At 39.0% G+C, this 25164-nt stretch overlaps 1 protein-coding gene across 1 annotated transcript in view; it reads right to left on the bottom strand.

The window, feature by feature from the left end:
* Window positions 1–24479, bottom strand: part of NYAP2 (neuronal tyrosine-phosphorylated phosphoinositide-3-kinase adaptor 2) — a 129914-nt gene extending 105435 nt beyond the window's left edge. Inside the window, exon 1 of the mRNA XM_063306105.1 lies at window positions 24268–24479. Within this exon, the coding sequence (XP_063162175.1) occupies window positions 24268–24473 (206 nt within the window). The 5' untranslated portion in view covers window positions 24474–24479. The remainder of the gene's footprint in view (window positions 1–24267) is intronic.
* Between the last annotated feature and the right edge of the window lie 685 nt (window positions 24480–25164).

Here is a 25164-nt window from a genome sequence, read left to right on the forward strand (position 1 = left end):
TTTGTCTTATAATAAAAATATATAATAAAAATGTGGTTTTATCTTATCTTTATAGATACCCTTTCCTCCCTCCCACCCCAGCTCTCTGCATAGGAACACAATATTTAGCTTTATTCACATCTCTTCTTTTCAGCTTCTTTATTCACATCTCTTCTTTTCAGCTTCTTTTAGGTAAATGGTTTTTTTTATTTGTTTTTATCTCCTCCATACACACAGTGGGTAATTCTGTCCATATTCCTGCTGAGGCAGATAAATGAAAGATAGTAGATGACAAGGTCCCAGGGAGTAAAAACTAACCAGCTTCTAGAAAGTCCCTTCTGAGCTCTTGTGGTCTAGGAGACAATTTGCTACAACAGAGTTACTTGGTGGGCATCAACTATAATAGGCCAATTGGGACCAAATCCTTCAGCTATTTAGGTTTAAGTCTATCCTGGGGCTGCTATCCAAGCAAGTTAGAAAGATGATTATAAACAAAATGGGCCAATATTGTTGCAGTTTTGTCGCTTGTAATGAAGCCATCAAAAAGCTGAGCTTAATTAGAATTTCAGCTAATGTCCTTCTGAAGAAAAGAATAACAAGTATTTATTTGGGTAAAGAAGGGAAATGAGTATATATCCACTTTTCTTTACTCTTCATTAATTCTAATCTCAGATTGAGGGATATTTGCTCAATATGGGGAAAACAGACATATCACCAGTCTTAAGTTTGTCCCCACATTGATTACAGACAGAACAAAAAGAGTGGACAACAAAACGGCATCAATTGTTGAATAGTATCCTTCAATAGTTGCAATCAACTGAGAAGGCAAAGAGGATGGACATCTACAGTTTATGGCTTGTGTACAGCCACAGCACAACAGCAGTGAACTCTGAGTACAACCGCCAACCATTTTCTTCAGTCCAGTGTTGCCAAACTAACCTTCATGCAGGTGTTACACCTTGGAGTCTACAAGGATACTATTGTTTTAATCTCTCTCTCTCTGGTAAAACAGACTGGCTCACAGTTGACAAAGGAGTGAAACAAGACTGTATGCTCTCCCCTTATTTATTTAACCTATATGCTGAATATTTATTAAAGAAAGGTGCATTGGAAGAAGATGAGTGGATTTTAAAACTAGTGGAAGAAACATCAGTAATGTGCACTATGCTGATGACACTACCTTGATAGCCAAAAATGCAAAGGATCTGCAAGGACTAGTAATAAAAGACAAGGAGCATAGTGAAAAAATGGGAGTACAATTAAATATAAAACCAAACTAATGACAACAGGTACAACAAACAGCCTTAGAACTGATAATGTAGATATTGAAGTGGTACATAGCTTCTGCCTTTTAGGATCAACCATCAATTATTGATTTAGAATATACATTTTATAGTCTCTGAGATAAGTCAAGGTGCCTCAAAGATACAAGCAAATAATAAAACTTTCAAGGGTTAAAATATAACCCATACCATAAATTCACTCATGAATAAATAATGCTTTATTGTTTAACGTTCCCACAAGTGATACAAGCACAAATATTTACAATGCACTTTAGATAGGCTGTTCACTGTATCTGTGAATTCAAGAATGCTTTACTTTAAGGTATCATGCTATAAGATTTCCTAGATAATTGATAAAGGGCAGTTCTTGAATTCACACATTAAAATGCCTAGGAACACAACTACGATGACAACTATTTTGACAAAAAGAGTTGAAAGGAGTGAACAACTTCTTGAGAGTTTTGGGGAATTGCAAATGAAGTTCAAAGAGCAGCATTAGTTATCACCAGCTAGAGAGGATGCTTGCTCTAAATTGGAAGTTGCTTAAAGAAACAGCCCAGGAAAAAGCATGGCTTCTTTAAGTTATGAGTGTACCCATTTTATATCCAAAGGGCCCTTCCCACTTTGGATCTGAAATCCGTACACTCTGCCATTGACCATGCTATTCTCCTGGACCACTGTGAGAATTGGGAGTTGGACACCTTGCATTGCATCTTTCTTGAACAAGCCGTTTCAGTCAGCAGTGATGGTGGAGGAGCATTTGAGCCCTTGGCCACTCTTATTTGGGGAGTGACTAGACTCAGCCCTCTCTCCCTTGTTTAATTTCTATATTTCTTTTCCAGTGGGAGAGGTCATGTGTCACTTTGGGGTGATGCATCATTTTATGCAGTATCTGCATTCTAGGATGGGCAAGAGATTCAGCTGAAATCCTCAGCATATACCAGGAGACAATCAGGGTTTGGATGGAATGGAACAAAACTAGTTGAAATTGTGTATTTTTTAATTTCACATTAATACATTAATCCCATCTTTAAACTTTTAACATTTATATTTCTCCAATGATAACATACAGGATAGCTCAACGGACTGTTACAATATATAACAACAGGAAACAACTGAATTATCATAAGATGAAGAGAAAAGTCCATACTTTATCATCAAAAGGTCTTAGAGTTTACATAGCATATACTAAAACAACAGGAAATCCCTATTTTCAGTCTTCATTTGTTTTTATAGGTAAATACTGGCTATTTATTTATTTATTCATCCAATTTATATGGCGGCTCATCTCAACAAGTGACTCTGGGCAGCAAACAGAATTAAAATCAAATACAAGCATTACAAAAATTAAAATGCAAAGCAGCCAAGAAACACCAAACCCAAATCACTAATGCAACCAAGAAGTCAGTCCTTGCACACATTCTGGGCTCCAGGGCCAGGCACAGAAGCTTGTCTTTAGAGTCTTACAAAAGGCCTGCAGGGCTGGAACCATCCTGATCTCCGGAGAGAGGATGTTGCAGAAGGTGGGAGCTATGGCAGAAAAGGCACGTCTTCTAGGCCCTGCCAACTGGCATTCTTTGGCTGATGGGACCCAAAGAATGTCCATCCTGCCTGATCAGATTGGACAGATAGGAACAACTGGGGAGAGATGGTCCCTCAAGTAACCCAATCCTAAGCCATGAAGGGCTTTAAAGGTGAAAACCAGCACACTGAATTGCACCTGGAAGCACAATAGCAGCCCATACAGCTCACAGAGCAGTGGTGTTCCATGCACCAAATAACTGGCACCATTTACTACTCTTGCTGCCACATGCTACAACAGTTGAAGTTCCAGAATCCTCTTCAATGGCAGCCCCATGTAGAGTGCATTGCAGTAATCCAGATGAGAGGTCATGAGGGCATGAATGACAGTGAGCAGGGCCTTCTGGTCCAGGAATGGGCATAGCTGGCGCACAACCTGAAGGTGTGCAAAGGCCATCCTAGCCATGGAGGATCCCCAGATTGTGCACTGGGTCTGTCTGAGACAGTTCCACCCCATCCAAGACCAACAATCGAAGGTTCCCGGCACCAGAAGGTCCAAACACCCAAAGCCACTCAGTCTTGCTTGGGTTGAGCTGAAGCCTGTGGTACCCCATTCAGGCCCCCACAGCCGCCAGACACTGGGACAGAACATCCAGTGCACCATTTAGGCAGCCTGGGGTGGACACATAAAGCTGTGTATCATCAGGATATTGGTGATACTTCACCCCAAACATCAGATGACCTCACCCAGCAGCCTCATGTAGATGTTAAACAGGAGGAGAGAAAGCTCTGATCCCTGCAGCACCACACAAAGTACTATTTACTTTGCAAAATAATATTGATAAATGAGAGTCATTCTTTATTTATTTTTAAGTTGTAACAGAATGGCTAATATGAAAATACAGCTTCTCTGAGTGACCTTGCAGATGAGAAGCTAATTTGCAAGCTAATTAATGAAACATGTGAACAGAATTTTTGTTCCATTTGGATCCTCAACCTTCCCTCCACTCCCCCAAAAGTGGCACAAAATAAACATTCTAAAAATAGGTAACTCCATATTCAGTGACATTTGCAAGGAAATGCAGTTGCTAGACAAACAGAGATGAAGGTCTCATTGATTTGAATTGCAAATTGAATGGAGGCTTTCCTGAAGTTCAAATGCTACAGCACAAATCACAGGAACCATTAATTCCAGCATGCAGCACTTTTCAGAATGGGTTTCCTTGATGAAATAGAATAGCCAGACAGTGGCAACATATCTGACAACAAAGACTAGATAATTAATTAAGCTTTATTAATCAAGCCAACATGATCTTCATATCTTCTTATGGTGTCCCAACTTTTTTCTTTTAATTTTCACTTGTGCACCAATTGTTCTGCATATCTCCTTTTTATTATTAAAAATAAAACAAAAAGAGCTGCCATATATACACAAAGACACCACACATTTATTTATCAGCTTGGATACCGCCTGACTCCAATTGACTTTGGTTGGCTCACAGAATAAAAACAAACAACAATACACAATCCAGATAAAAAACAGATGGCAAACCTGGCCAACGTATATACACCGTATAAGGGGCTCTAATCACTCTAGCCTGGAAGAAGGGTCAGATCTTTATGGCCCTCTGAAATGCCAGCAGGGTCAGGGCCACCCAGATCTCAGGGGAACCTCATTTGAGAAGGCAGACATCACAACAGAGAAGTCACACTTCCAGGGTCCTGACAGATGGCACTGCTTGACTAATGAAATTTAGAGCATGCCAACCCTGTTGGATTGAACTGACTGGGCTAATACCAAGGGAAATTACTGGTCCCTATGCCATGTAGAACTTTATAGGTCATAACCAGCATTATAAACCATACTCAGAAGCAAATTGTCAACCAACGCAGCTTGCAAAGCAGGTGTGTTATATGGGCTTACTGAATCATGACTGTCACTGCCTGCACTGCTGCATTTTGGATGAATTGAAGCTTTCAAAGGCAGCCCCATATAACAGAGAAGCCAAAAGGCATAATTGGATATCATCACCGTACTGATGATACCAAACCTCAAAGAAGTGGATGACCTCACCCAATGGTTTCATATAAATGTTGAATACAAGGGGAGAGGGAGTCAAGTCCTGTGGCACCCCATAAAGGAAGGACTTAAGAAGCAACCTCTCCCTCCCCAGCAAACACCAACTGAAATCATCCCTGGAGGAAGGAGGAGAACCAGTGCTTCCTATCCACGACCTCAGGAGTTGGCCTAGAAGGATACCATTGTCAACAGTATTGAAAGTCACTGAGAGATCAAGGAGCACAAGGATGGATGCACCATTTCCATCCTGGCTCCATCACAAATCAACTACAAGCATGATCAGGACTATCTCTCTATATGTAATATATAGAACTGAATTCAAGTAATAAAGACCACTCTTCACTTTCTACATTGCGGCTCTGTTTCTTGTGTAAGCATATACATTATTGGTATTCCTGTACTTCCACACTAAACTTGCTAACATAGCCATATAGCTCAAAGCTTAAATAATTACCAATCTGCATAAGCCATTTTATTTCTTTGCCTCCTAGTTCTTTCATCACCAAAAATAGGCCTCTAACATCCTTTTGATTTATGATTTTTTTCATTCCTTCTCAAAAATGCAACTGCATATCATCAGTAGCCAAAATTTAACTACACAATAATACAAAGGAGCACAAGAGGAAACTTCAGTTAGAGTTATAACTACCCTTTTCCAAAACTAAAGCATCAGTTATAAGGCAAACTGTTTATAATTCCTTTCTATTCTGCATTGGTCAGTTCAAAACTAGCATAGCATCACATTTGAGGGAGGTCAGTCTGGAGTGGGTCCAGAAGGGTTGTCATGTAAAGTCCAGAAGGGTTGTCATGTAAAAAAGGGCTTCTATCCACATGACAGAATTATATACCTGTAAAATGTATGTTTTTTTTATCAGTTAAACAAGATAGCCAAATTTAATTCCTTGGTAAAATATGCATTAATTGCAAATTGGTTAGAGATTTGCCTTGTGAAATATTTATCTTTTCTCCTCCTCCACCTCCTCTTCCTCTTTTTCTTGGTCTATCTTTAAAAATTCTGCACTGCCTTTCCTTCTTATTGATCATGCACAGTTTAACCTGCTATCCACCAAGAAAAGCAGGAACAATATAAATGGGAAAAAATTGTTGGCTATAATTTACTTCACTGATAGAGTTAAAAGCGTCTTCTTTATCTGAGTATGTTTACCTCCTTTTGCAACCTGTTTTCTACATATAGTTTTGGTTTCTGTGTTGGGAGAATTTGTATTTTTAGTTCCAAATCTACTCTCAGACCCTAAGTGAATCCCAAGGAGCAAACTAGTAAGCCCATGGAGTACATGAGCAGAATATTTGTACATTTGTGAATTATGCAATAATATTTAGTTTTGGGAAAAAATAAGAAGGAAGAAATTTCAGGCTGGACATCCTGAAAAAGGGGAAGGGTAGAAACAGTAGGTTCAGCTGTAATTCCAAAGGCACACCCCAAAGCTGCATCACAATGCTTCAACAGCAAATTGTGGCAGTGCTGAGACATAGTTTCTGGTGGATGCTTTAATGATATAGCATGTGAACCAGAGTCATGCATAGGAGATGGGCCACTGTATAAGTCAAACAAACAAACTAATTAAGTAACTAAAAGAAGCTTTGTCTCCTCCTCAACCTATTTCTGCATGTCAGTTATTGTGGGACACAAAGCAGAATATTGACTGTTCTGCATGAAAAGAGAGTGCAGCTTAATAACCAGACTTAGAAATGTCCACATTGTTAGTTGCAGCAAAGATTTTTCAAATCTCTCTCTTTCAAAAGCAACAATAATTAGACATAGACATTAATATTTATCTTCTGGCCCTGTTGGCTTAGATGCCAAATAAGCTAAATGAAGTAAGTTTAATTCTTAAGATTAGTGCTTGCACATGGCATTCTTGTTTATTCTGGAATGTCACAGGGATGATGAGAGCAACATCTGCATTAAATGGTGGGATGAGGATGTTGTCCTTGAAGCACTGCATAAAAATAGAAGCAAACAAAGCTTCTTAACTACTTGATACACATCCCTTGATATTGCCATTGCCCGGAAAGATTCAATTAATGTTTCAGAAATTAAATTATAGTGTGGAATTAACCAAAGATGTGAAATACTGCACTCATCCTGATGTTCAAGTCAAAGGCTGTATTTGGCAATTTGTTGAATGGCTCTAAACATGTGGTCTCAACTTAATAAATGAAAGTGCCATCAGCTAACACAGAATCTACCAGGAGGCTTGTCCTATTTAATCTATTAGCAACTGAAAAGGATTAATTGATATTTGCTGCATAACATTTAACTCTTAATATTTTTAAAAGGAGAATTAACATAATTTCATTGCTACCCAGGCTATTTGTAAACAGGGAATTTTTTCAAATAGATATGCAGATTCCTGAAATATTTGGACTACTTAGCGGTACTTTATTTGGGTTTACTTCCACATGTGTCATGAACACACTGCCATTCCCACAATATGCAATGCATGTCTGTTTTGTACAGATTTGGGTTATCAGAGGCAGCTTTTTGTTTCATAATTTTAAAGATATCCAGAATTAAGGGAACAGAGCATTGTCAAGGGAAAAACTGGGAACCCTGTTTGAGTATTTAATCAGCTTTCATATTTTCAAAGAACTAGGTTTTGTTCACTAATTATGACAGGAAATGTATCATGAGTATCTTCTTTTAACACCTACATGAACCTAGTTCTATTGATCAGGTTACTTGAGGGCAAGAAGAAGAAGAAAGAAGAAGGCAGCTGGAACCCATATCTGAAAAGCTTGCCTGAGCAGATACCAACAGGTGCTAGTGGAACTTCATCCCTAATTTTGTTTATTTGCTCTACCAATTCTATTGCCAACCTTAATCCAATCATATACAAAAGTAGTCTATTAGAGTGTCATATAGTAAGATTTTCATACAAGCATACCACCACAAATAAATGACCTCTGGAAAAACTGGATAAAATTAACTTTAAAATTCATCTTAACTTTAAAAGTCATTTGTTGGGAATGTTGTAAAAGTGGATTCTTACACTGAGCAAGGAGTTGCACTGGATTATCTCCAAGGTGCCCTGCAAACCTTATATTCTATGATTCTATAATCTAAGCAAACAGTAATCAACAGTTCTTGTGGCAATGATTTCCATCATTAAATAATGCAAATTAGCATTTAACATTTCATAAAGCCCAGCAGAATTCAGTGTTCTCCAATATTGCTCCATTACCTATGTATTCTTACATCCCAACGATATTATGTATTTATTATTCTGTTGTTGTTTAAGGTGTTTTTAACTGTTAGCTGCCAAAGTCATGTTTTTGAGTTGTGTGGCTATATAAATTGAAATACATATTAGACATACATACATACATAGAACATTAACAACAGATTAACAAGTGAATTGCAAAGTACATTTATGTATTTGTACCACCAAAAAGCAGTTTTTAGTGCAGAGTTCACAGTTCTTTGTATTTACTCTTTTCGTTACTGTCACACAGATGGGTAATACCATTCTTTTCCCAACCTTTACAATGCAAATCAAAAGTAATGAAAGTGTTCGTTAGCTATTAGTGTGGCATTTATGAAAGCAGCTGATCAACATTTGGCAAGCAAACTGACCAGAGCTGCTTTTTGCTAATAGATATAGCAAATAGATGGTGCCATTTTGCTAGAAAGATTCATTTATTAATGAGATCAACTTTTTCCTGAACTCAGAATGTAGCTAGTCAGCAATCAGAATTCTTTTTTTCAGCCTCCTTTTCTTTCAACAAAATGTAATAACTTCTGGGAAGGCATGTTATGCAGTAGACAGCTTCCCTATTCTATGTATACTAGCTTCTCAGCTTTAAAACATCTAGTAGTACTAAAATTCATAATTTTCCATAACATTACAGCAGAGATCTAATTTCTAATAAGGCATTATACAGATTTTATAAAGGGTCTTTCGGTCCATTAAATTTCACCCAAGTGTCTCAAGAAGGGTAACTTCTTTTCTATGTTCAAAAAACATTTTGTACGATTTAGCATTAAAAGTTTTTACAATGTGCAATTTTAAAAAAAGTCCATTAGTTAATATTTTCCACAAGAAACCTGAATGTTTTGAAATTCTACACTGTTTGAAGCTTTTTCATACTCTCACAAAGGTTCACTTTCCCTGTTAAATCTTGTTACTGTAGGTTAATATTTCCAGGATAAATATAGTACGTATGACTGGCTAGCTTTACAGCAAGTTGACTACCTGCACAATTTGTCCAGAGTAGGATTTCATTATGTTTGGCCACATAATGTAGCCAAAGATCAGCTTTTTGATGTGATCACCTGTAAAATGTATAATGTTCACAACATGTTCAATGCTAATTTTGGCCCCATACAAACACATACAACTTAAAAACCGCTTTCATCATTCAATTTCTAAGGCCACCCATTGATTAAATGACTCGGGATGGGTTACAAGCATGTTAAACTATCAGAATAAGGAAGCAAGAAACCCACAAAAAAGAACAACCATGCCAGGAGAAGAGGGACTCAGGGCACACAGTATTCCAGCAGGTTCATGCGTCACCTTGCCCACAGCCTGTGAGAAGTCCCAGATCTTTAAGGCCTTCTTAGGGTTGGCATCATACCTCCTGGGAATGTATATGAATATTCCAGTCACGTGAATGTGGACAATTATATGGACTTTTCATGATTACACCTGCCACTGGGAGGATGATGCCAATTGGCCCTATCTATATGATTCAGATGATCAAATTGCTGTGCTATAAGGGGCTTTAAAACAGAAGCAACTCTGTATGAAGGAATCATGTACTGAGGGATGGAGATAGCGGTGAGTAGATAGACTGCTAAGTTTATGGCTTCCTCTCATATAACTGCAATCTGAAAAGTGTTTCAGTTAGGAAAAGAAGTCAAACCCACAAATATAGGATATGGAATACTTGACCTGCTAATAGAACTAATGAAAAAGATTTTAGAATTATAGCTGATCGCAGATGGAATATAGCTCAACAGTGATATGACCGAAAAAAGGCAAATACAGTTTTAAGTTACGTTAATAGATATACAATTCTAAACTCCAAGGTATAACAGATCTATTTTATTTTGTAAGTTGGACATCCTCTCAAGTATTGTGCCCAGTTTTGGATATTACACTCTTAAGTTTTCAGACAAATCGTAGTAGGTTCAGGGAATCAAAAGGACTAGAAACTAAACTCGGCAAGGAGAGTATTAGGGCACTCAATTTTTAGTACTGAGAAGACGTGATGGTGGTGGTGGGATATGATAGCATTCATGAAATACCTGATAGAATGTCACAAACTAAAAAAAAATCAAGACCTGTCCTTCATCAACTACCTGTAAGAGTGTCACACACAAGAGTGTCATCCCAGAGCATAGAATACTGGTAGCAGAAATTCCAGATCAATATTAAGACAACATAGTAAAAGCAGTAAAACCAATTAAGTGGGCAGTCCCCTTCACTGGGTTTGTTCAAGAAGAGGCTGGTTATATAATGAATGCTTTAATTTCAATTCCTGAATTGAATGGGAATTGGACTGATGCCCTAAAGAACCACTTCAGCTCTATGGTTTTTATATATGAAAGGGATACTGCTACATAAACATTTCTTGCATTGTGCAACAAGTTGCTGACAGGGTCTTAGTATATGGAGGCAGTAAACTGATAACCAAATTAACTATTTTCTAGGTTCTCACAATACGCTGGACCATTAATTAACCAAATAAATTAAATATGTACAATAGAGTAAGAGACAAATATTCTAACACTTATCAAGCATAGTACGTTGTATGAATGCATCTGCTAAGTGTTTACTTGACTGTTTAAGCATATTATATAAATAGACTACAGCCACAGGGTAACCACCTTTTAAGTGAGATGTACAGCAATGTATTAACCAAGGTAGTTGGTGATAAAACTAGAACCGTTTTATTTGTCTTGTGACAGCTACTCTAATGACCTGTCTAATGGAAAGCAAGATATGGAATATTGTAAATAATGCATCTGATGGCCCAAAAAGAATTATTGTTGTTTTTTTAGGGAGGATAATAAATGGTGATTATGGATGCTGGAGCTTTTAATTCAAAGATGAAGTCCAAGAATATTGTGATTCATATCCCATGGGAATATAATTAGGACTGAAACCTTATACTCTTTATGTGTTTCCACTATAGAGCTAATTCAAATATTTGGCAAGAGCACATAGCCCAAGGTTCATGAAGCTGCATATAGGTCTTATTTTTCAAGATGCTTCATTCTTGTGGTTCATCTCTGTGTTAATAACTGAGACTTTTCCTTAACAGAGAGCTGCTAATGGCATAAACAGCTCTCCATATAAGGACTGATACCATAGCAGGCACCAAGGGCAAATGTTCCTTCCAAATTGGTAAATTTTAGTTATTTTTTCCCCAATGTTTCAAGATGATAATTATAAGGAAATTGCTATGGCTGATACAATTCAGTTTGGCTTGCATATGGAGAACCATATGGATGCAAGCTTCTGGAAGTAGGCTTTGTCATTTAGATCATGTCTGTTACTTATAAATACAGTAAATTCATAATTGGAAGACAATCTGCAAAAAGCAGTATATCCAAGTTAAACTATCCACCCTAAGGTTGTGAGATAACAGCATGTGGAGTACTATATTTACTATATAGTGATGTCACTATGTCATAGATCTGGACAGAATGTGGAAAAAAGTCTGGCATTTCCTTCTATTTACATCATGATTTACATTTGTTTATAGGCATATATTATTAGATAAAAACAAATCATTAATGAAGAGTCTCCCCCATATTGCACACAGGAGATAAGTTTATTAAAGTGACAGCTAAAGAATGTGTGGGTCTCAGACTGTTTATATAAATGTTTTGGCCTACGATTCTCCCTAGCTCTTTGCAATGATATAGAAGTTGGACTACATCTGAACCAAGAAATGAATAGATACTAACGGGTTTACCCTATGACAATAATTGTTGGCTGAAATCCCATTGTTACATTTTACTTCAAATATTAATGTTCAGACACTTTATCCCTTTTCTTTCCAATATTATATGCTATAAAATCCTTGGGAGAAGAGCAATGACAAATCTCAATAAAATAGTTAAGAGCAGAGACATCACACTGACAACAAAGGTCCGCATAGTTAAAGCAATGGTGTTCCCCGTAGTAACATATGGTTGTGAGAGCTGGACCACAAGGAAGGCTGAGAGAAGGAAGATAGAAGCTTTAGAACTGTGGTGTTGGAGGAAAATTCTGAGAGTGCCTTGGACTGCAAGAAGGTCAAACCAGTCCATCCTCCAGGAAATCAAGCCAGACTGCTCACTTGAGGGAATGATATTAAAGGCAAAACTGAAATACTTTGGCCACATAATGAGAAGACAGGACACCCTGGAGAAGATGCTGATGCTAGGGAGAGTGGGGGGCAAAAGGAAGAGGGGCCGACCAAGGGCAAGGTGGATGGATGATATTCTAGAGGTGACGGACTCATCCCTGGGGGAGCTGAGGGTGTTGACGACTGACAGGAAGCTCTGGCGTGGGCTGGTCCATGAAGTCACAAAGAGTCGGAAGCGACTAAATGAATAAACAACAACAACATGCTATAAAGCTGTTTTCACTTGATCAAAGCAGTACCAGCTCAATATCCCAGCTTGGTTCATAGCCCAATTCAAAACCACAGCTGATGATATTGCTGTGCTACTGCAGTCATCACAAGCTAGCCAAATGGTTACATTTTCCACTCTGATAGATTACAGGGTTGGCTTGTTTTCCTGGAAGACTAACTCACAGCATGTTGTCCTTGACATTCACTCAGCACAAATCTTAGCCAGTGGCAATTTTTAAATTATAGAAGAGGCCTATGCATTTTTATGTTGTCATATTATCGTATCTTCTCATCACCACCTCATTACTGGAATCAGCATCTGGCTGACCTTCTCTGAGCTTGGGAACTAAACAGGGTCAAGACTGATTAATGCTTGAATGTGAGATTAATATCGAAACTATAGATTTGAATGAGAAGTTAAATAACATCCCAGAAGAAGGTAATGGCAGACTAAATCCACACTGTTGTCAATGAAATAGCATGGATGAGTCCATGGAATCACCAGGAGGTGATCTCGGCTCAAAGGATATTTTACTCTTAATTTTCTAATCTAAAAACTTTGAAGAAATTATTTGTGTTAAAATAGACTACTCACTCAGATCACAACATTGTGCCCATTTGCAGCAGGTAACAGATTGGGCAGATATCTCTGAAGACAGTGGGACTTAATTCTGTGTAAATATATTTAGGACTAGGTTGCCAGTCCTTCCATTAATGTTGTCATTGTTCTGCTAGCTAAATATGCATACATACATACATACATATTTCACTAATAATTTCTTGCTGTACATATAACCAGAAATAAATCTGTGAAATGTGAAAGATACTCAGAATGCAGAGTGGATACACATCCACTTAGAATGATGATCTATTTATTTTCATTGGATTTAGTCTTCAGTCTAGATAAGATTCCATTGTTAATCATCTCTAAAATCCTTAGTGTTCTTCTTCCTTCCAAATGTCTCTCTGAAAAATCTATTTCCACTTCTTCTCCCTCTTTAAATCATCTTTGATATAAATGTATGTGTATGTGTATGTCTGTGTGTGTGTGTGTGTGTGTATGTGTATGTGCAGCTGGATAGCGTAGTGGTTAGAACGCTGCCTTTGGAGCAGCAGACTGGGGTTCAAATCCAGGCTGTATCCTACCTTACTAGTAGTGGTCCTTGGGCAAAGGCCCCCTAATGCTTCACCTGCCTACCTCAAATATGAGAGTGACACGAACTAAGAGAGTCATGTCGACTCGGATGTCACCCGGATTAACAAGGTCCACGTCAGATGTTGGGCAACCAAGACAATCTGACGATAAGTCGCCTACTGGAACAAACCATACATGGACTAGACAAGAGAACCTGGAATTGATGGAATGCTACTACAACAGCAGACCTAATGAGAAGGGATATATGAAACGCATGAGGGAACTATGGATGGACAGAAGACCTGCATCCACACTAACTGAGAAACAGCTAGTTACCCAACGCTTCAACATGGTGAAGAAGAAGCTGCTCTCACAACTTGAGATAGACCAACTACACATTCTATCCCAGACTCAAGAAGACCTGGAAGAACAACTGGAGGTGCAGCCAACACCTGAAGCTGGAACATTGCTGCAACCCTCTCCATTACAGAGCACAGCAGCTGGTATTAGGCAATGGATAAACTAGCTACAGTCAACTCTCAAGACCGATTACTGAGGCTCAGTGGAGAAGTACCATCAAATAGTATGCTAGAAGGTGCCAATAGAGCCCTCGCGATAATCCATACTACCACTATAACTCAAACCAATTAACTAGTGTACGCTACAGCCTCAGTAATCCTGGAGATGCTTGGCTACATGATCAAGAACAGCAGTACATACCCCACTGGAAAATGAGGTTGGAGGCTAAGATCAAGGCAACTCGGAGAGAAGTTAGCCAGATGGTAGAACTACAAAAGAGTGTGGAGATTAAGGATAAGACTCAGCTACTGAAAAAATACAAGGGTCTGACTCCTCCTGAAGCCCTAGAGGCTGCTAAACAAAGGCTCACAGCACTGGCTACAGGCTAAGGAGATACACTAAAGAAGCAGAGGCCAAGAAGATAAATGCCCTGTTTGCCAAAGAACCATCCAAGATGTACTCCCAAATGCAGTGCAACAACACAGTAACAGCAGAGCCACCAATAGCAGAAACTGAACAGTACTGGAAAAACATATGGGAGAAAGAGAAGACACATAACACCAGTGCAAAGTGGCTGCAGAACCTGAGAACAGACCACAGAAATCTCCCAGAGCAGGAACCAGTCACCATCACAGTAGCAGACATCCAACAGCAGGTCAAGAACATGAAGAGCTGGACAGCACCTGGCCTGGACATGATCCACACCTACTGGCTAAAGAAACTAACAGCAGTGCATGAATGCCTATCAGCACAGATGAACCAGCTGTTAGAAGCAGGCTCCCACCCAGACTGGCTAACACAAGGTAGGACAGTGCTGATCATGAAAGACCCCAACAAGGGAACAATACCATCCAACTACTGGCCAATAACCTGCCTCCCCACAACATGGAAAGCCCTATCAGCCATCATAGCTGCCAAGCTGCAGGACCATATGGGCCAGTACATGAGCACAGCTCAGAAGGGCATTGGGAACAACACCAGAGGCTCCAAACACCAGTTGCTCATAGATAGAGCAGTCGCCCAAAAATCAAGGTCTAGACAGACCAATCTGAGCACAGCCCGGATTGACTACAGGAAAGCCTATGACTCAATGCCACATACATGGATCTGTGAATGCCTGGCACCATACAAAGTCAACAGGACACTCAGGACCTTCCTCAAGAACTCAATGGGACTGTGGAAGACAACACTGGAAGTCAACTCAAGGCAGCTTGCTCAAGTGGCCATCAAGTGTGTCATATACCAAGGTGATGCACTGTCCCCACTGATGTTCTGCATCACTCAGCCAGATTATCACAAGAACTGTATACGGATACAAGTTCAAGAGTGGAACTACCATCAGCCACCTCCTCTACATGGATGACATCAAGCTGTATGCTAAGAGTGAACGAGACATCAACTCACTGATCCACCTGACATGGATCTACAATGAGGACAATGGGATGTCATTCAGACTGGAGAAGTGTGGCTGGATGGTAGTAAAGAGAGGGAAGGTAGTTAAGACTGATGGGCTGGAACTACCAGCAGGCCACATAGCAGACATACAGACCAGCTACAAGTACCTTGGTATCCCACAGTCACATGGGAACCATGATGAGGAGGCAAGGAAGACAGCAACATCCAAGTACCACCAAAGGATAAGACAGGTCCTGAAGAGCCAGCTCAATGGGAAGAACAAGATGCACGCCATCAACATGTATGCCCTGCCAGTCATCAGATACCCTGCCAGTATAGTGAGCTGGCCAAAGGAGGACATGGAGGCTGCTGATGTGAAGACCTGGAAGCTCCTCACAATGTACGGAGGCTTCCCCCCCAAGTCCAACACTCAGAGACTGTATACCAGGTGTAAAGGGGGAGGGTGGGGTCTGGTGAGTGTCCAAGCCACTGTCCTGGATGAGACCCAGAGCATCCAGGAGTACATCAGTAAGATGGCCCCTAAAGATGAGCTGTTGAGAGAATGCCTGAGGCAGCAGCAGACATGGAAGGAAGATCAAGCAGAGGAAGTGACATGGCAAGACAAGACCCTGCATGGGATGTACCATCGACAGATAGTTGAGGTGGCTGACATTGGGAAATCCTACGTGGCTGGAAAGGGCTGGACTAAAAGACAGCACTGAGGCACTGATCATAGCAGCACACGAACAGGCACTAAGCACCCGATCCATAGAAGCAGGGGTCTACCACACTAGACTGGACCTGAGATGCAGTCTGTGCAGAGAGGCCAGAGACAGCCCAAAACATAGTGGCAGGGTGTAAGATGCAGGCAGGGACAGCATACACTGAACGGCACAACCAAGTAGCTGGCATTGTGTACAGGAACATCTGCACAGCGTATGGGCTAGACCCTCCAAAATCCAGAAGGTCATGGAGAATGACAGGGCTAAGATCCTGTGCGACTTTCAGATCCAGACAGACAGGCAGGTAGTGGCCAATCAACCAGACATCATGGTAGTAGTCAATGACCAGAAGACAGTGATGGTGATAGATGAAGCAGTGCCAAGTGACAGCAACATCAGGAAGGAGGAGTATGAGAAGCTGGAGAAGTACTGGGGCCTGAAGGAGGAATTAGAGAGGTTCTGGAAAGTGAAGGCCAAAGTGGTACCAGTGGTGGTAGGGGCACTTGGGGCTGTGACCCCCAAGCTGGGAGAGTGGCTCCAACAGATCCCAGGAACAACAACAGAGCTCTCTGTCCAGAAGAGTGCAGTGCTAGGAACAGCTAAGATACTGTGTAGAACCCTCAAACTCCCAGGCCTTTGGTAGAGGACCTGAGGTTGAGGAAGACACATACCACCCATAGGGGTAAGAAGGGAATTTATATATTTATATATATATACACACACACACACATGCACACACACACACACACACACTGTACACATACACATAAGATGAAAAGATATGAAAGTGTTTAAGATAGTAAATAATAATGTTGCAAATATTCCTACATTTGTAAGTCTTCAATGTTCACTTGTCACAGATCATTTTCATAGAAATGTTATTAAAGTCAAAATTAAAAAGATAAAAACTAATACAAACTTAAAAAATGAAAGAATAAAAAGAAAAAATTAGAAATTGAAGAAAAGAAAAAATAGAAAGAAAAATAGAAAAGAAAGAAAAAAATAAGAATATAGTAAAGATAAAGAAAATAAATCTTTTTGATTTATTTAAATGACTTCCCCCTTCATCAGAAGAAATATAAACAATTTTAGTAACTTATCACCTTCTCTCAAAATACAACAAAGGATCTCTTCTTCCCATATCCCATCTCAGTCCATTAAGGGTTACCAGAGATAACAACATATTTATTTTAACCTTGATCAGATAAACCAACTTTATATTCCTTCCTTTTGCTTTTAACAATCTTGGTCTTTAATCCCTTCAAATAATTTCCTAGAACTTGATTTCTTTTCATTTTTTCATTGTCCCTTCTCACAAAAGTCTTTAAAGCTTTAACAAATCTCTTTTGTAAATCCAATATAGGAAAGTTATCCAGGTCACTCTCTTGGTTTGTTATTGGTATATCCCTTTTAATTATTAAGACATCAGCTGGTTTCTTTTTATGCCCAGTGTAGCATCTTTTTCCATATCGTTCTTGTAGCCTGTCATTTTTAAATCCACTTCAAGGTCAGTCACAATCTTGTCAGGTAAAACTTGTTCCTCTTCCATAACATCTTTTAAACACAGTCTATCTATAGAGGCAGACACTCTTAAAATTAACTTCTGGGTCCATTGTTCAAAAATACCCTTCAATACATCCAGATATTTTGCTCCATTCTGTATTAGTAGGTTAAATTTAAATGTTCTTATCCTTTAATTGTAATCTTCAGTTCCTTTTGATTCCCTCTAGTATCCAACATTCAAAGTCTCATCCTATCATTTTTTTTAAAAGAGAATTCAAAACAAAAGCATTTTCCCAGTGGAAGGATTCTTATAATTAATTCCAAAATCTTATTTCAAATCCATCTGGACCCTTAGTCCATTTGTAGCTTTCCAAAATCAGAATGCTATTCAGCCTTTTGCTGTTTATTCCAAAATAAATCTTTTTAAGTCCTTAAACTTGTATTTAATTTTTTTTTCCACTAAGGATTGAATTAAACTCACCTGGTGCTGTAAAACTTGCCGACCCAAAGGTTCCTAATAGCTGAAAAGCAGTTAACGAGCAATTTCCAAAAATGATTAGAAAAGGAAGTATGGGAGCCCAGGGTCCTTTTGAAAAGCGCAGGCCATGGTTTGAGCAAAAAGATAGCTTTCCCTCATTTCCCAGAGCTCTAAACCCCCCAGGGACCACTGTCTTGCAGTCTTCTTATGAGGAGCAGATCTCTGGAGCACTTCTGGGTGATCTCAAGTCCTCTCCTTGTCTGGAGAGGAATTACAAAGAGCTGGTCTACTCATTGGCTCTTCATTCCACTGCAGTCATCAGCTCCACTTTTAGTGGAGCTGTCTCCAGTTTGCCATTTCTTCCCTGGAAGTCCACTTGTCATAGATCACAAGAGGTTAATGTGGCAGCCATTCCTTAGAACTTATCCCTGCTGCTGCCCAGTTGGTTTGGTTGTCAACTCTTGCATAGAACACACATAACAAAACATTCCTCCCCCTTGGCAACATCTTCCTACATATTCTCAGGAATAAGCAAAACAAAACTTTGTGCAATACCTTATCAACGTTCAGAAGAAGACTACATACTGTATGTATGAGAAACACTGCTGGGACTCCATCTAAATCATGATCAAGTTTTACCATTTAATGCAAAGTTGATTGAGTTACAGAATGGAAATATCAGAGAGGAGAAAAGCAAAAGTTGCCACTTTTAAAAATAGTTGTCTAACCTGAAGCATAGGCAGTTGGGACTCAAGGCTTCAGAAACAGGAGGTCATTTGAGTATCAGTACCCATAAAAAGAAAGGAAAAGGATGGATATAAAGTTCTATATTTATAGACATACATTTAGAATTCTCTCTCCCTCCCCTCGATATAGTTGTAGATCCTATTTAGAGGTGAGGAGGCACTTGGACATGTGCAGGGGAACCTCAAGGTATGCCATTAAATATTACTTCTGCAGGGAGGAACAGTCATAAAGAGAAAACTTAAATCTAAAAACTACAGAATGCTTGAACAAAAATTCAAACAGAGGTTCTTCATCTGGCAACCAGCACCGAACTTCTGTTGGGAAGGAGAACAACTGATAGAAAAGGATGCAAAAGGGAGAAAGAGCAAGGTTCAGACTTCTCAGAAGGATCCACTCCTGCATAATCAGTATCTCCAGTTCTGACTCTAAAGAATGAACTCTAAAACATACCAACACACCATCTTTAAAAGGTTGAGCAAAATATTTTATATTGTGGATAGAAAGAATAGCTAAGTAAATGAAATATACCCACAAAACATCTTGGTTTATTAGGAACTATTGTGCCACCTCCATATCATCACATTTATATATCTATATATACATACATACATACATACATACATACACACACACACACACACATACACACACACACACATACATACATATAATTATAATTATAATTATAAAACTTAAATATAACTTCAAACAGTACATTAATGCAAGTAAACACTGAACATGGACAAGAGTAGTACAGAATATCTGGAACTAAAGTACTCTTTCTAATATTGTACCTACTGCCTTTAATAAAAGTCAGATATATACAGCAAACAATATTTGATTATATCTACAAGAATCAAGATGATTACACATAGATCATTTGAAAACTTTAAAGTATAGATTTGCTTATCAGGAACATACATACATACATACATACATACATACATCACAAATGTAATCTTTAACAGGCATAACACTTGATAAGTTAGTTTGTTTTGTTTATAATACTAAATAAATAATAGAAACATTCTGACTCTTTAAAATTCCAGATGACTTATCTGTCTATTCAGTTTGCTGTTAAGGTATTGATAGCTGATGGGCAACTTCAAAGCCTCTGGTCCTCTCTTTCATTCTTTATCTTAAAACCAAACTTGCCCTTCCAACAGAAGATATCTTTGTTCACGGGTCTGTACCCTGAAAGTCCTTCAAATAGATTAATATTTTCTGCTAAATAGGACAAATGGCTCATTATAAGGATTGTTTTGCTGCTTGAATTTTCTCTCTTTGTCTGCTATTATCTACAACTGACTTTCAAGAATATTTTAGTTCCATCTCACATTTTCATCTTTCTAGTAGCCTCTAACACATTTATTTATGGAGCTATAAGAACAACATGCAAGAAATTATACTCAATTGCTCACTAAGAAGTAGTGCTAATGCTCCCACCTTCCAGTGATGTGGCCAAAAGGTGCAAGACTGCTAGGTTAATAGACCTGAGAAAATTAAATTATGGGAAACATATTTATTTAATTGCACTTTATAAAATATAAAAACAAATAAAATCATACCTTTAGAGTGGCCATGTTTAATGATACAATTGTCCCCCAATAGTTAGCCATCATAGCAATGTAACTATGGAGTAATAAAGGTGTTCAGAATGTTGTGCTAATTTCTGTTTCAAATTATGTTAAGGTAGAAATTATTTCATTAGCTGAAATATTGTATAGCAATGTACTTTTTTAAAAAGAGGAAGACTGGGCAAGAACAGCATAACAAGGATGTATATGGAAAGGTATATAACCATAAGAGCTGATTGATAAACTAAAAATATTCATCTGTCCTCCAATATCCTGAATGGATGGAGCTTCCTTGACATTAAAGGACAGAAATACGGTAACTGAGGTAACAATTTGACAACTGAGGTAATGTCATCTGTAAACAGTGGACAAGATATTCTTTTGCAGTAAGCAAAATTACACTCTTTTTTAATGTAAAGGTTAAAATTTCCCTTTGTTTTTGCTCTGAAAAGTCAAGGCATCCAATACCATAAGACCTAAAGATTACATCTGTATTCAGCCCACAGAATCCATGTTGAGGTTGACTTTGAACTTCTGCAGACCTCATTGCTTAACAATAAGCCTAATTTATGGCCTTTTTTTCTTTCCCAGCTATGCATTTTAGTCAAAATATAGTCATTATTTTTCAACCTATTTCCCTCATGGTTATCTCAATAAATCTGTTTTTACCACTTCTGTTTATTAGGGCAGTGACTTTAGAGGGAGGGAGGGAGGGAGGGAGGTTGGTTGGTTGGTTAATATGGAGAAGGACAAAGATGTGCTGGGAAAAGGATTATTTCAATGGTCATTCTTTCCTGGGCCCCTCAGATATTAAAAAGCCCATGGAATGCAAGTTCCTCCATTTCATACCAGGGAATACATCAAGCCTGGCATTTGGGTCACTAGCAATACAGTAAAACAGCCATATCAACTCCCAGGCCATGTTCTCAGAGGACCAGGGATAGTCCATTTTGTTGGCTGAAGCAGAGTTTGGATCACTTCCATGTCTTGGACCAACATTTTAAAAATTCTTGCTTCATCATTGAAAAACTAGTTACACCTTCATCTATTCCCTCCATCCAATTGTTGCCAGGGCTGCAACTAGGGTCTGTGTCACCCAGGGCAAACATGGATTCCGTGCTCATTTTGGCAACCCCCCAGTGCTCATTTTGGCATCCCCCCAGCACTCATTTTGGCACCCCACCAGCGTGGTGCCTGGGGCACATGCCCCGGTTGCCCCCACCCCCAGTTGCAGCCCTGATTGTTGCTACCTCCTTGGTGCCTCCCATTGCCACTATATTTGCTTTCTTCCTCTAGGCCTAATTCATAAAACTGTCTAAAAGGAGAAAGCCCCAAGTGGAGTTTTCTTTTTCTCATTTTTATCTTTTTATCACTCACTTGAAGAGGGCAATTGCAACGTGAGATAGGTTGCTCTGGAAGACTAGCAATAGAGTCTGCTAGGTTATGGATCTCCAAAGACCCAACATTGCCAAACCTCAACATTGCAATTAAGAGGCTCCTCTGCCTAGACTCTACTCTGTCATAGTCTTCTCAAGTAGACTGACATGAAAACAAGAAACCAAGGCTTGGAGTATGAAGACAATGATTTAAATTTTCCTACTCAGCCCTGGAGGAAGGAGGTGAACCAGCCCAAAGCCACGCAGCCCACCCTCAACTCCCTGAGCCAACCCAAAAGGATACTATGGCTGATGGTATCAAAAGCCGCTGAGAGGTCAAGAAGAGCCAGGATGGATGCCCTGTCCCTATCCCGCTCTTGCCAGAGATAATCTTGATATATTGTATATACTATCAAGAGGACCCCCTCCAAAAAATTAACAACAAAATAAAAGAGGAAATAATAAACCTTATACCTTAGAAGTGCACAATCATAACTACAGCTGAAGATATTACAAAACTCAGCATTTAATATAACCAAATGAAATTTGGGCTGGTGGTTAAATCTATCAGGAAAACAGCTAAGTAGAGTTCTTTGCATCCTAATAAGGCATACCTGCTGTAATTCATGTAACACAATAGCTTTAGAGCCTAGAGATCTATGTAGGCATGCATGTACACATTGTTAGAATAGTGCAAAGTGACAGAGGCCACTGGGGGGAAAAAACACTCTTCTCATTGTAAAATAGTATGAGGGAAGAGAAGGGAAGGGAAGGGGAAGGGGAAGGGGAAGGGGAAGGGGAAGGGAGGATACTAACACAGTGTAGCCATATAACCCCATGTAGCCATTTTCCTGCATATGAAAGGTTTAAAATGATGGGGTGATAGGAAATATGCATATATGGCCCTTCCATTGCCTCTGTATGCCTGGCTTCTTCTAGACCTTCCTGAACTGAGCAGGAAAAATTATATAAAAATTTTCCTCCTCATCAGCTGAGTGTAGCTGGATGTCCCAGTGTGATTGCAGCAGCCCAGATATGGATATGCAGATTAATGTTTCAACTTTTGGTCCCCATGCACAGTTTTAAGGTTCTTCCTGCAGGAAAATATTCAAGTACAGTTAGGGCTTTCTGAATTATTACACAGGTTACTATTTCCTGCGTCCAACTGAATATTTTCCCCCTCCCGTATGCCATGAAAATATTCCTAGTAATAGGTATATAGCTGGGATTGGGATTAGGTAATAATGAAAAATAATGGGTGGAGTAACTAATGAGCATAGATAGCAATAACTAATCTTTACAGTATGGCCTATATGAGGTGGCTCAAATATTCATGCGGTATTTGCATTAAAAAAATCAACCTAATTGGGAAACTAGATCAATGACACTAGAAACAACAGAGGTGCCATGGCTCAGTTTGGTTTCATGCACTCACACTTGAACAATTACAATGTTTTCAGTTCAGAGCTACACCCAGAATGAAGATGGAGTTTGAAAACCAGGATGGTGATATTGCTGATAGAGGAATGTGATCTCTCTGCTGGCAGTCCTGAATCAGACATATCTAGCACTTGCTTGTATACCTGTAAGGCTCTAAATTGCAGCTGAATCATATACAAGTATAATAATGCTATACCAGGATACCTGTGTAAATTCTCTTGCAGAAAAGCTCAGCATTCCCTACTTCATGCCATTCAATGACAAACGTAGACAATTTATGGCCCAATAGCCATATAAAGCCCCCAATTCTGGTTTTTGTTCCCTCCAGAGCTACCCCCCATCATACTATCAAAATGCAATAGCAAATCACCAAATTACAGCAGTATGGTTTTTCTCTGGCTTAGGGGCAAACAGCAGAGGCAAAATAGCTAATTTAAGAAGCCTAAATTGTAGTGCCTACATCCAGAAACACCATAGTGACACACCACATAACCCTGTAATCCTCAGCAGCATAAAAAAGAAGTGTGATTCCTACTTGGGCAAATAGATGCTCACCTCTCTTCTATGTGATGACTAACCTAAGTAATTTACCTACAGCAGTACTAGATGTTTGGTAATACAGTATATCAGTGCAAAACTCTTTCCAAACAATGATAAAGTTGCTTTATTAGGCTACCAACTTCATAGTTTGTCTCCTAATCCAATATTAGTCCACTGAAAGCTGCCCTTTAGGCTACCCATCTCATAGATTCACTTCCTCACTTCTATCCTAGAAAGCCACTGGAATAACTAAACCGAACTTCTACAACTGCACATTTACTCTTCAAATCTACAACCGCTCTTCCAGACCATGTATATGCTACAGATCTTTAACAAAGCCAAAATTCTTGATTTTAAGAGAAAGACCAATCCTTACCGTTTTATTGCTTCTTCTTGTTTCCGGCGCTTTTCATTCTTTTCTTTCAAGTAAGCCAGGTTGGTTTCATTTCTCATCCGATCGTTCTCTCGAGCAATGTCAGACGCATTCTGTATGACCAAGCCATCATAGGCCTTCATGCCCATATCTTCAATGTACTGGAGAAAAGTGCCCAAAGTGACCTCCTCCTGATTAGAATTCATCATCTTGTGGGAAATACTTCCTGTGAGTTGACAAAGGAAAAAGTTTTAATGCACACTTGCATCATTTCACTGGCTTTCTGCTCATTTTTAAATCGGTAAAAATTCAAAATATGTTGGTCTTTTCAAGTGTGATTTTATTTAACGCTGAAAACAGTTTGAGTAATTGTTGGATTTTGTTTTTTTCAAAAGCAAGGAATAGCCATTCCATGTTTCTTTGTCCCAGCTGTCCTAAATAAAATCTGAAACTTTTGCAACATATTTTTGAGCCTGCTCCAATCTGGCCTGCTATTATTATCTTTGAGTGCTCTCTCTTAAATGAATGTCACGAAACGAAGGCTTTATTGCTATACACCGAATTACCCTTTTTTCTCCCTGTCCACTCTTTCCCACTTTGCTTCACATCCAGCTTGATGGAGAATACTGGAAATTCCAAAAGTTTGTTGATTGATTATTGTTCTTCTTTCTTATCAAACATAACTTTTTTTCCCAAAGGTCTAAATTCACAGCAAGCATTTTCTAATGTTGTAACCTGATTTGTACACACACACACACACAGAGTCAATTTTTCATGGTTTTATATATGCGTTAATGTATGAAACTTGACTGTCATCCAAGGAAGTATTCACACCAAATCCACATGTGCGTTTGCTCAAGATAAATTCCATGCATCTGATTGGAGTTGATTATGGTCCAT

This window comes from Candoia aspera, chromosome 6 (assembly GCF_035149785.1).
Source record: "Candoia aspera isolate rCanAsp1 chromosome 6, rCanAsp1.hap2, whole genome shotgun sequence".
Taxonomy (NCBI): Eukaryota; Metazoa; Chordata; class Lepidosauria; order Squamata; family Boidae; genus Candoia; species Candoia aspera.